Raw genomic sequence first — 12,160 nt, 5'->3', positions numbered from 1 at the left:
TTAACTGGCCAGCAGGTTAATTGCTGTGAGCATTCAGTTGAATTCAATATCTGTTTTCCCTTTTCAGATTAGTAAGCATGCATTTTATCTGAGAATGTCAGAGACTTAACCATAAATAAAAGTTCAGTTGGATTTTTTAAAGCTCATTCTTATGGGATTGCATTTTTGTCTTACATAGCATTAACTGTTTACCACTCTTCCCCCAAATTTAAAACTGATTTAAGTTGTAATTTAAAATGTGGGTTTTTTTTCTCCAATTCTGTCCAATGATATAACCTATCTCATTTCTATGATTTCAGGTTTCAATCATTAACTCTACAGATATGACTTTTATTCAGAATTTCACTGGTGAACAGGTGAAGACCTTTTAATATCAAATAATGTCACTCGGTACTCATAGTAAATTGCAATGTTCATACCATTTATTCATTCATAAAAGAAATGTTTACTGAGCACCTACTATGTGCTAGGAACTGTTGCGGGCCCTGGGAATATAACCATGCCTCTGACAGACAGGATCCCAGCTCTCCTGTTGTAATGTCGCTAACTGCTAGGATCTGAGAGCAATCCTGTTATGTTCTGGTCCTGTATGGAGCGTGCTTGGTGGTGAGTTCCAGGTATATGCCTTCCCTCTGAGAAGATAAAGGTTTCTCCTAGGTCTCACTGTATCAGTCGGAATCAATGGGCTTGTACTCTGTGTCTCTTCCTCACTGTGACTGGAGCCTTCCACCCAAAGCAACATTACGTGGGGGTTCACAAGCTACCTGGTTCTGGTCCCTTCCTTCCAGGGGCCAGATGTCACTCCTCACCCACTGTTACTGGCCGAGGTCTTATTAAGAAAAGCTTAATTGCCTGTCATTCTCTGAGGTCATACTTCATTCACCACCCTGAGTTTTCCTGGGTACTGTGATCTGTGGAAATTTGGCACATTTCTTTAAACAACGAATGTGATATGGTTTAGGGAGCCATCATGAGTTGAATCAGTTTCTCTGGGCAACCCATAACCAGAAACCCACACTGCTGAATTTCTAGGAAGCCTCACATTAGAGTCTGGCCAAGTTACATCTTGGCCTCCTGGATCATGGTTGAAGATCCTTAGATGCTCCCCTCTTAGCTAGAGATACAGATTTGCAGTAATGTCATTGTCAAGCAATTTTGATTGATAAGAGTTTTTTAATGAGCATGGCACATTTTTTGTATTCTCCCCCCAAACTGGGGCTTTAGTCTATCCATTACTCCGCAGTTTTCAACAAAGTGTTTGGCAATGTCTCTCATGCACTGTTCTGGTAAATATGGAGATGGAAGGCTGGGACAATAGTGAACCTGGATGAACTTACAACTTTTTAACTATTCTCAAGTGATGATATTTAATGGTTTATTGAAAATGTGGCAAGACTTCTCTTTTGCCCAGCTCTGTTTCACATTTTTATCATTAGAAGGTCTTTAAATATTATTAAATTTGGCCTGTCTATAACTTTGTGCCCTCCATACCATCTAGCTGTTCAGTCTTGAACTTCAGAATTCAGTGCGCGAGGGATGAAATTCCTCTGAGCGAAGGCCACACAGTGCCACACTAGGAGTAAGAATTTCACTGTAGATGGTTGGAATAGAGAAGGGAGGTGGGAGAACTGAGTTACTGCACAGTTATCTCGTGCATTTGTTCCCTCTGCCAAGAGCCTTTTGCACCTGGCACCTGTATCTTAGTCTATGGAATACTATTATAAAAATGCCACAGATTGGGGGGCTAAAAAACCCAAATGTTTACGTCTCACAGTTCTGGAAGACTGGGAAGCCTGGGATCAAGGGGTAGGCAGATTCAGTATCTGGTGAGAGCTGGCTTCCTGATTCATACACATGGCCATAGTCGTATGTCCTCAGATGGTGTAAGGAGGGCTTCAGAGCTCTCTGGGGTCTCTTTTATAAGGGCACTAACCCCGTCATGAGGGCCCCACCCTCATAATCTCATCACTTCTCAAAGGCCTCACCTCCTAATACCATCATATTGGGGGTTAGGGTCAATATTTGATTTGGAGGGCGAAGGGAGAGACACAAGCATTCAGTCTCTAGCAACCATGTATGTTTGGAGGGGAGAAAAGAGGTAGGAGACGTTAACTATTGAGTGACTCTTGTTAACCCATGTATTCAGTCCCTCTGCAAAGAGTATCTGGCACCTACTCTGAGCTGGACCATGGACAGAAGAGTGAACAACACAGACCAAAGTCTGCCCTCTGTGGAGCACCCTTTCTCGTGGAATGTAGACTAATTAAATTAGTAGATTATGCGAGACTAAGTCAGCTAAAGCACTTGATGCCGAAATATGGAAGCAAAAAAAAATCCTGACAAGCTCAGACGATGGGCCAAATCTGAAAAGACAGTAAATGTTGAAAACATAGCTTGAAAAACAACATCTTAAGAGCTAAAATGTGGAGAGATTGTGGCACACTACTTATACGCAGAAGAGACTTAGAAACCTTAGTGGACAATAAACTCAATGTGAATTGATACTGAGACATGATTTCCCTTGAAATTAAAGCCACTTTTATATTTCAATGATTTAACCCAAAGCAAAGAGTGTAAATCCTACTTAAGGCTTCTCCTGGCTGTGCGTTCATGGGGTATCATCTGTTCTTTGGTATCACATGTGGTAACTCTGAGAAAGAAGCTGGTGCACCAGCTGCAGATATCTCCATATGAAATTTCATATGGAAGTGGAATTAAACTTATTCTGTGAGGTTCAAGATTGCAGAAGTAGATAGGAGTAAGGACTAGAAGTCACAGAGCGGCCAGTTTTGCAAAGAAAATTCTAATAATTGTGTCCACAGATTGAGTGAGTGGATTGTTGAACATCTGCAGAGGATGTCCAAGCAGATGTCAGAGGTACTGAGAGGGAAATTATGCGTTGGATCAGACTAAATGACTTTAAGACTCTGTCCATGGCCAGGACTCTATGAATGCACTGCAAAAGTCTGCCGCAATGAGATTCATCCTTCAGGGAAAATTGAGAGAGGACTATAAAAATTATTTTTGAACATAAACTATCTTCTGCTTTCCCTTCACAGATGGCATCTTATTTTGGATATACAGTCACAGTGTCAGATGTTAACAATGATGGGTAAGTTTATAAGAACTTCCTCACTCACCATATGTTATATTCATCCACAGAGATGTTGTATTTTTTTTTTTCCTTCGTGAAGTAGATCCTTCCATACTTCCTCAACAGAACAGAGACTCTCTTGTGTTAGTTGTTTTTTGGTTCAGGAGAAGAGGACATAACCCTCCTATTTTATGTCTTTCTGGAGACTTTCAACGTCTATTTTCTTTTTTTTTTTTTTTTTCCCAACATCTATTTTCTGAAAGGACTATTTTACTTAGCTTTATCTTTAATGTAATAAATTGAACAGTCTTTGGCCATTCAAAATCCAAAGCCATCGAAGCATTTGCTCATCTGTCTGTCGTTACCCCTTAGCATGTGATACATTCATAAAACATGTGCACATAAATAAACATTTTTTTCTCCTGACATTGCTTTAACCAACAGACTAGTAACACCCATGGAAAAGATGAAATAATATTAGTTTTTCAGATGATAGCAGTAAATCATGCTTGAGTTTGGACCAAACACCGTAACAAATTACGGTTGTGTTTAAGTCATTACTTCGAAAATAAACTATTATTAAACATCTCTTTGGTTCACTAAAACCACCTACTCGATAGATAAAACAAATGATTAAATAAGAAAGCCAATACGTTGAGATAGAATGATTATCCATCCAATAAATATCGTTGGAACACCTACTGTGTGCCAGGCATTATTCTCGGTGCCCAGAATATAGTGGCAAATGAGGCAAGATAGATCTCTGCTCTCAGAGAGCTCACATTTTTATAGAAATCAAGTACCTGCAGAAGTCTGACTACATCCCAGGGTCTGGATTAAGCAAGCATTTTAGATAACATCTTTGAAAGACATTAGCTATGACCTTCGTGTAGACAGAAACGTACTTTATATATTATGTGGTGTCATATGAATGGAGATACATTTAGTCACTTTTGTACCTTTTGGAAAATATCTTTTTTCTTCCATTCAACATATATTTCTTGAGCATCTAGCATCTAGCACACTAGCACTGTTCGAGGCACTGGGATATGGCAGAGAACAAAATAGAACCCCCCCCCCATTAGGGCTATACTAGACATGGGGAAGTGGAAATTCCAGACAAAAAACAAATGAGTCAAATAAAATGCATTGAGATGATGATGAGCACTAGATAGGAAGAAAAAACCAAAAACCAGAAGCACTGTTCAATGCTAAAAAGAAATGATCTGTCAAACATGAAAAGACAGGGAGGAATCTTAAAGGCATATCCCTGAGTGAAAGAAACTGACCTGAAAGGCTACATAACTGTATCTCTCCAATTAGATGACATCCTGGCAAAGGCAAAACTATGGAGACAGGGAAAAGATCAGTGGTTGCCAGCGGTCAGTGGGGAGAAGAGGGGTGATCAAAGGCCAGAGACGAGAGGATTTTTAGGGCAGTGAGACAACTCTGTAAGACACTACAGTGTGGGATCCAGGTCATTACACATTTGTCCAAATCCACAGAATGTTCAGGGCACTTGGGTGGCTCAGTTGGTTAAACGTCCAGCTTGGGCTCAGGTCAGGATCTCAATGCTCGTGAGTTTGAGCCCCACGTCAGGCTCTGTGCTGAGAGCTCAGAGCCTGGAACCTGCTTTGGATTCTGTCTCTCCCTCTCTTTGTCTGCCCCTCCCCCACTTGCCTCTCTCTCTCTCTCTCTCTCTCTCTCTCTCTCAAAAATAAACATTAAAAAGTTTAAAAATCCACAGAATGTTCAGTCCAAGAGTGAGGCCAGTAAACGATAGGGTCTGGGTGATGATGATGGGTCCCTTAGGTTCATGGACAATAACACACACACCACACGAGTAGGGGACACTGATGGGGGGAAGGCTGTGCGTATGGCAACAGGAATGTACAGGAACTCTCTGTATTTTCTGCTTCAGTTTGCTCTGAACTGAAAACTTCTCTAAAAGACAGTCTATTAGGGGAGGTAGGGAATATTGGGAAGGTGGTGATATCAAATGGGGTAGATAGGGAAGACCGTGGTGTTAAGGTTGAGGAAAGTTGAGGAAAGATCTGCAGGAGCTGGGGTCAAGGGGAAAGAGTGCTCAGGTTCCTGGAGGTGGGGGCTGCTAGAAGCCAAGGAACATGAAAGAGGCTTGGAGAGGTGATGAGGGCACAGGATCAGAAAACTGTGTGAGCCACTGCATCTATAAACTGCCTTACCCAGTGCCTCGCAGACTGTGCTATGGACAGGATGAGTCTGTTTCCAAGAAGGACACATCTCGCGAGCCACTGGGGGATTCTAAGCAAGGGAATGGCCTCTGACTTTGGTTTCATCAGACACGCTCTGTCTGGTGGGTCTCGGCAGCCGTGAGGCCTTCTGGGGGTCCACTGTCCTAAGCCAGGTGGGCCAGGACAGTGCCTTGGGCCAGAGCAATAGTTGTGGCAGGAAGTAAAAGGGTTGCACTCTGGATGTATTCTGAAAGTATATTTGAATGCCAATCTTACTTTACCCATCAGCCGAGCTGTGAAGAGAAAATAACGATCAGGACCGCATTCATAATTTCCAACCTCAATGGACTGGACTTATCAGAGTGATTTAGGGGGGGGAAAAAAAAGGAGAGGTGGGACTGAAAAAGAACGTGAGTCCACGACACGGTGTGATGTCCCAAATAAGGAAGCCCACGCTTGAGTCAAAACAAAACAAAACAAAATCCCACGGCGGTCATTGGGATACGCGCAGACACGTTTCTTTCAACAGATGGTAACACACAAGGGCTTTTCCGGCCCGGGAGCCACGGGGTGTTTTATGGGGCCCCAAGTAACTCCGTGTGTGCCCTTCCTTTACTTCACCCTGCCCTGAACCCTTTCGGCTCTCCCTCGGGTCAACACTGTGCCCTGCAGGATACTGCCTCCTTCCTGGAAACACGTTTCGTTCCAGTCCATAGCAAAGCTCTGTGACAACACTTAGAGTCCTTTTTTCTTTCTTTCTTTTTTTTTGGCCATGTTAATAAAAAAACCGAGAATACTTGTGAGGAAAGGACCTTTTTGGTCCCCTGCTGATCAAATTTAACATGGTAGTTACAAACACAGGAATATTCCAGGGATAATTTGTGATTTCTCGATGTTCTTAAAAATTACTATGCACATTATTTCTTTTCTTATTAGGCAGTATAGTCTTAAGTCTTTAGACTGCATCGAAAAAGTGAGTCCATTATCTTAATATTGCTGTTCTTTTTTAAAAATTTTATTTATTTATTTATTTATTTATTTATTTATTTATTTATTGAGAGAGAGAGAGAGAGAGAGAGAGAGAAAGCACACACACAGCCAGGGAAGGGTAGAGAAGGGAGGGAGAGAGAGAATCACAAGCAGCCTCCGCACTATCAATGCAGAGCCCGATGTGGGACTCAATCCCACTAAACGTGAGATCGTGACCTGCACCGAAATTAGGAGTCAGATGCTCAACTGACTGAGCCACTCAGGTGCCCCAACATTGCCGTTCTTTTTAAAAAAAAGTTTTTTTTAGTGTTTATTTATTTTTGAGAGAGAGACTCAAGCCGGGAGAGGAAGAGAGGCAGACAGAATCTGAAGCAGGATCCAGGCTCCAAGCTGTCAGCACAGACCACGACATGGGGCTCGAACCCACGAACTGCGACATCATGACCCGAGCTGAAGTCAGACAGTTAACCAACTGAGCCACCCAGGCGCCCCAACCGATGTTGCCATTCTTAAAAATAAAGTGCCCACAGATTCTCAGTCTGGATGTCATGTGCCATTCTTGGTTACTGTAATGCTATGTAAATTCAAGGCCCTATTATAAATGAGTAAGCTATAGATGCCACTGAGAATCTTTCACCCCAATAAAAGACAGACAATTCACATGAAGTCTGAAATTACAATAACAAAACTACAATTTGCCATCACCTTTGTAGCACCTGTGTTTCTGGAAAAAATCACTTGATACTGTTGACTTTCAAATAGACATCTTATGTGTCTAGCTTTATACTTGATCTGAAGATAGGGGCCTGAAAACCACTACTAAATGGCAACAGCAGCGTCCTCACTGGGTGGGTATTTGTCCCCAGGGAAGGCACAAAACAACCCATCAGGGCAGAGACATAAACTGCTGTCCCTCAGAAATCTTAGCAGAACCAGAAAAGAAAGGCAGTAAATCATGCATGTGTCAGTGACTTTTTTTAAGCTCCATGTGATGGCTCCATGTCAAGAGACATGTGGCCCGATTTTGAGAAAGCATGCTTTTGTCGTTCTGACTTCTGACAGTATTTCTAGCAGAGATCAGAAGGCTGCATGGGATTTACAGGAAACCCGAATCCCTATCTCAAATAAAGTTTTCCTGGATACGATATATTTGGTGCCCCCAGTTTCTTAGCCATTTCAAATGCAAAAATGTCTATTATCCACTGAAACTATTGAAAAACCCGATATTGCTATAAGCAATAAAATTTTATCATGCATGATTGGCAGACAATGTTTTTTCCCTTCTCAAAGTGTCTTCCTGTGTAATATATGTCTAATAACATAGGACAACCCAAACTACAGTCCAGTGAAGCTATCTAAAATTCACACATGATGGGGCGCCTGGGTGGCTCAGTCGGTTAAGCGTCCGACTTCAGCTTGGGTCACGATCTCGCGGTCTGTGAGTTCGAGCCCCACATCGGGCTCTGGGCTGATGGCTCAGAGCCTGGAGCCTGTTTCCGATTCTGTGTCTCCCTCTCTCTCTGCCCCTCCCCCATTCATGCTCTGTCTCTCTCTGTCTCAAAAATAAATAAAGGTTAAAAAAAATTTTTTTTAAATTCACACATGAAGGGAGGGTGTCTGGGTGGCTCGGTCAGTTAAGTGTCTGACTTTGGCTCAAGTCATGATCTCATGGTTCGTGAGTTCGAACCCCACTGTCAGGCTCTGTGTTGACAGCTCAGAGCCTGGAGCCTGCTTCAGATTCTGTGTCTCCCTCTCTCTCTCAGTTCCTCTGTCTCTCTCTCTCTCTGTCTCTCTCTCTCTCTCAAAAATAAGTAAACATTAAAAAAAAATTTAAAGCTTGGAAATTAGCATATTTGTCCTTGAAACACTCTATAACCATTTTTATTTTTATTTTTTAAAATAAAAATTGTATGTTTCAGGTATACGGCATGATGTTTAAGGTATACATAGGCACAGTGAAATAATCACTGTGATCAAGCTAATTAAGACATCCATCTATAGGCTCCATCTATATTCACCCAACTGTGCAATCCATCCATTACAAAGTTACTTCTGTGTGTGTGTGTGTGTGTGTGTGTGCGCGCGCGTGTGTGCGCCCACGCGTGGTGATAACACCAGAGATCCACTCTCTTAGCAAACTCCTAGTAACAGTGTTATTAACTGTACTCACCATGCTATACGCTAGATCTCTAGCATACATCCTACATGACTGCAACTTTGTATCCTTTGACCAACATCTCCCTTTGCCTCCATCCCCGCCTCTGGTAACCACTGGTCTACTTTCTGCTTCCATGAATTTGACTCTTTCAGATTATACGTATAGACACACATATATAGATCTATTTAACTATCTCTATATACATATATATGTGAAAACATATAGATGCACTCTCTGCACATATATTGATCCAGATTTACATATATGTATAGAATACATATAGATTCCAGTAACCTTAAATAAGCGTTGTGGTCGAAGAGTAACATACATATGTGTTTAAATGTTTTACCCTATTTTTTGTAAGAATCTACATTCCTGTTTATTAAGTGTACATTTTATTAATTTCCATTATTTTTATAAGGTCTTACTTCCACTTTATAAAAGTATAAAATCCTAATTTCAAAGTTATTTTCCCCTATGAACCTTAAGATTGCCTTTAGTGATTCTAAAAACAACTGATTCACGAGAAAAAATTCAGTTATAGTTTTTTATGGCATGGCATATAAGAAAATTCAGTCCGTATGGTTATATTAAAATGGCCATACTAGTCTGCTGCATTTTACTGAGTCATTAGTAATGATTCATAAATAATTTTACAGTCTATAAGTGTGTGTGTATATATATATATATATTGAAATTCACAAAACTCTTTCTAGCTTACCCAGCATTTATCAGTCGGTGATTAAGGAATTATCAGTGAGCATCAATCACCCATCAATCACCCATCAAAGTTCAATACTAAAACTGAGATGCAATTCCCATTTTTTACCCAAATTTCTAGTTTCCCAGAAGATTTTTTTTTTTTTTAAGGCCTGCCTCTTTTAAACCTTGGATCTGAGTAGATGTTATGCAGTGACTCAGAATAGGATATTAAGAAGATCACTTGTCTAGTTGAGTGTTCATGGTTCAGAAGTTAGGACTCCCCATGTTCTGTGATATTAAACCAGACTTTCCCTTCTCAGGCCAAGAGATAATTAAGTACTATTGTATATCAGACTCCCTCGTGAACATTCTCTGACAGGATATATCATCTTCTGTATCCACCATGCAACAAATGCAAGGTCCCTCCAAAACTCGATAGCAGGGGTAAAAAAAGACAGTGTCATTAAGTAATGATGGCCAAATTAGTAATTTGGTGGAAATCTTCCCCATTGTTTTTTCTTTTTAATTAAAAAAAAAATCTCCAGGTATTGTGAGGGCACTCCAAAAGTTTAGACCAAACAGTGGTGTGCATGCTGGTTGGTAGTTGATATTATCAAGCCTGTGACTGTTTTGAAAATATAAACAAGCTGGTGAAATTAACTTTAGTTTAGTTATCTTAAGATAGCCAGAGCTATAAACTCTGCCAATGTAAACTGTTAGGAATTTCTGGACAAACTTAACAAAGGGAGACAGAATATTTCATCTTGAGCCTAAGCAAGCAAATTCGTTTTTTTTCTTAGGGCTTTTGAAACTTACAATATTTAAACTATTTCAGAAACTTACAGAATTACAATTTAATCAATTGGGTTGTGTTTTCATCTCTGTGGGGCCTAAAGGAGTTCAATTTAAAGAGGTTTTAGCAGTTCGTTAACTTGAGAACATCTTAGAGAAAATGTATTTGAAAGGAATCAGCTTTGGGTAACTATGTTTTTGCCGTAGATTTAGTCCAAGTATGTTCTGTCACATGGGTTTTATCATTATGATTGAAATAAGTAGAAAATCTGGAAAACTAAAGCAGAAAGAAGAAAATTGAAATTGATTTCTGTAATGTAAATGATAAGCAATGTTAGTTTTTGCCCACCATAAAACAATTCAGTTGATATCAGCTCTAGAATAGTGCCGGCTAATCTGCATTCTGCTAAACGACCACATTCAAAACATTAATCCTGGTAATTAATGTGCAATATCTACTATTGGGAAAAAAGAAACATAAAAAAGTTCATATATTAAATCAACACAACACCATCTGACTCTGAAAACTTGAATCTAGATAGACTCTTTGTATTGAATATTCTCATTCGTGGGTCCTCTCTCTGTCTCTCTCTCTGTCTCTCTCTCCTTCTCTCCCTCTCTCTCTCTCTATGTATTTTTGCTTTGCTTTTCAGGAAAATAGTTATAGTGTCTCTGTCCCAAACAACATGTGAAGGATGAGAAATTGAGCCTTGCATTGTATTATATTATCAGAGCGGATTTAAACATAAAGAGACACAAATAAAACCTGTGTATGCTACCCAGAGATTTGAAAGAAAATTGTGCTGAAACATTAGACATTTCGGATAAAATAAAATTTAGTGTATATATCCTTTTATAAAGCGCCTTTACATAATAATTTAGGTCTCATACAAACCACCAACATGACCCAAACAGAAAGAGTGGATTTTAGTGAAAACTTCATCATTGATATTATTTCCTCATCATTAATTGTTTTAAGATAAAAAAAATACAGTCTGGGTGATATATATATATCATATATATACGATATATATCTCTATCTCTATAGCTTAGATATATATACGTGTATATATACGTGTATATGTATATATATGTGTACATGTATATGTATGTATATAGATCTCTAAGAGAATATATATATCTTAGAATGGCACCCAGCCTATTACATAACTATGTATTAGAAGGTCACTGAAAAATATCTTTACTAATAGATATTTTAAAACTTTAAACTTGAATTGGGGGGCATTTTCAAAACCAGGATTTGACAAAAACCAATTGTGAAATAGTCTAATAGCACACATAGCTTACTGCGATGGTTTTTTTCAGGGTTTTTTTGCCTTACGGTCCATAATAAGAAATACATTTGACATGGCAGCCCAGCACACTACACAACTGAAACAAAAATTACATGGAACAATATTTATTCTCATGTGTAATGTGTTCACTCTATTTGCTGTTGTTTTCTGTTTTGTTTTTAAAAATTGATTTTGCAGTCCACTAATGTGTTGCCACCCAAGCTTTAAAAACGCCAGCCTGGGGCGCCTGGGTGGCGCAGTCGGTTAAGCGTCCGACTTCAGCCAGGTCACGATCTCGCGGTCCGTGAGTTCGAGCCCCGCGTCAGGCTCTGGGCTGATGGCTCAGAGCCTGGAGCCTGTTTCCGATTCTGTGTCTCCCTCTCTCTCTGCCCCTCGCCCATTCATGCTCTGTCTCTCTCTGTCCCAAAAATAAATAAAAAACATTGAAAAAAAATTAAAAAAAAAAATAAAAACGCCAGCCTAAACGGTAATATATATTGTGGCTCTTAAGCAGTATTGCTGTAATAAAATAATACACTAAGTGCAAAGTATTTTATAAAGCACATTGTACCAATTAAATCCAACACAGTTATTGTCTTTCAACCTTATGAGAAACACAATTATAAATGAAAAACAAATGTCTTTCTCTGTTTTTATGGCATTTAGAACATTTTAGAAGACTTACACTTAACTATCTAGGGAATATATTTCTAACAAAATAAATCAAGGTTGTCATAATACTTCCAAGAATCCAAAGGTCCCATGGGTGTGCTAGTCTGTCGCAATGATGCGGTGAATAATTTCCCATTTCTAGAACTTGTGTCGGCAGGGAGAAAGGCACTGCACCAACCGTGCCAGTCCTGCATCACGTTGGCACCCTTGGGGACCAATTTTATGGCTTGTTCCTTCTTTACAG

The 12,160-nt window shown here is 39.8% G+C and overlaps 1 protein-coding gene across 2 annotated transcripts in view; it reads left to right on the top strand.

Annotated features, from left to right (window-relative positions):
* ITGA8 (integrin subunit alpha 8) overlaps window positions 1-12,160 on the top strand; it is a 189,862-nt gene that overhangs the window by 58,210 nt on the left and 119,492 nt on the right. For both annotated transcript variants that reach the window (XM_011283614.4, XM_045060942.1), the window contains exons 10-11: window positions 300-356; window positions 3,060-3,112. In XM_011283614.4, the coding sequence (XP_011281916.1) occupies window positions 300-356; window positions 3,060-3,112 (110 nt within the window). The remainder of the gene's footprint in view (window positions 1-299; window positions 357-3,059; window positions 3,113-12,160) is intronic.

This window comes from Felis catus, chromosome B4 (genome assembly GCF_018350175.1).
Source record: "Felis catus isolate Fca126 chromosome B4, F.catus_Fca126_mat1.0, whole genome shotgun sequence".
Taxonomy (NCBI): domain Eukaryota; kingdom Metazoa; phylum Chordata; class Mammalia; order Carnivora; family Felidae; genus Felis; species Felis catus.
Note: the sequence above shows the minus strand (reverse complement) of the source record. Positions and strands in the feature narration are given on the sequence as shown.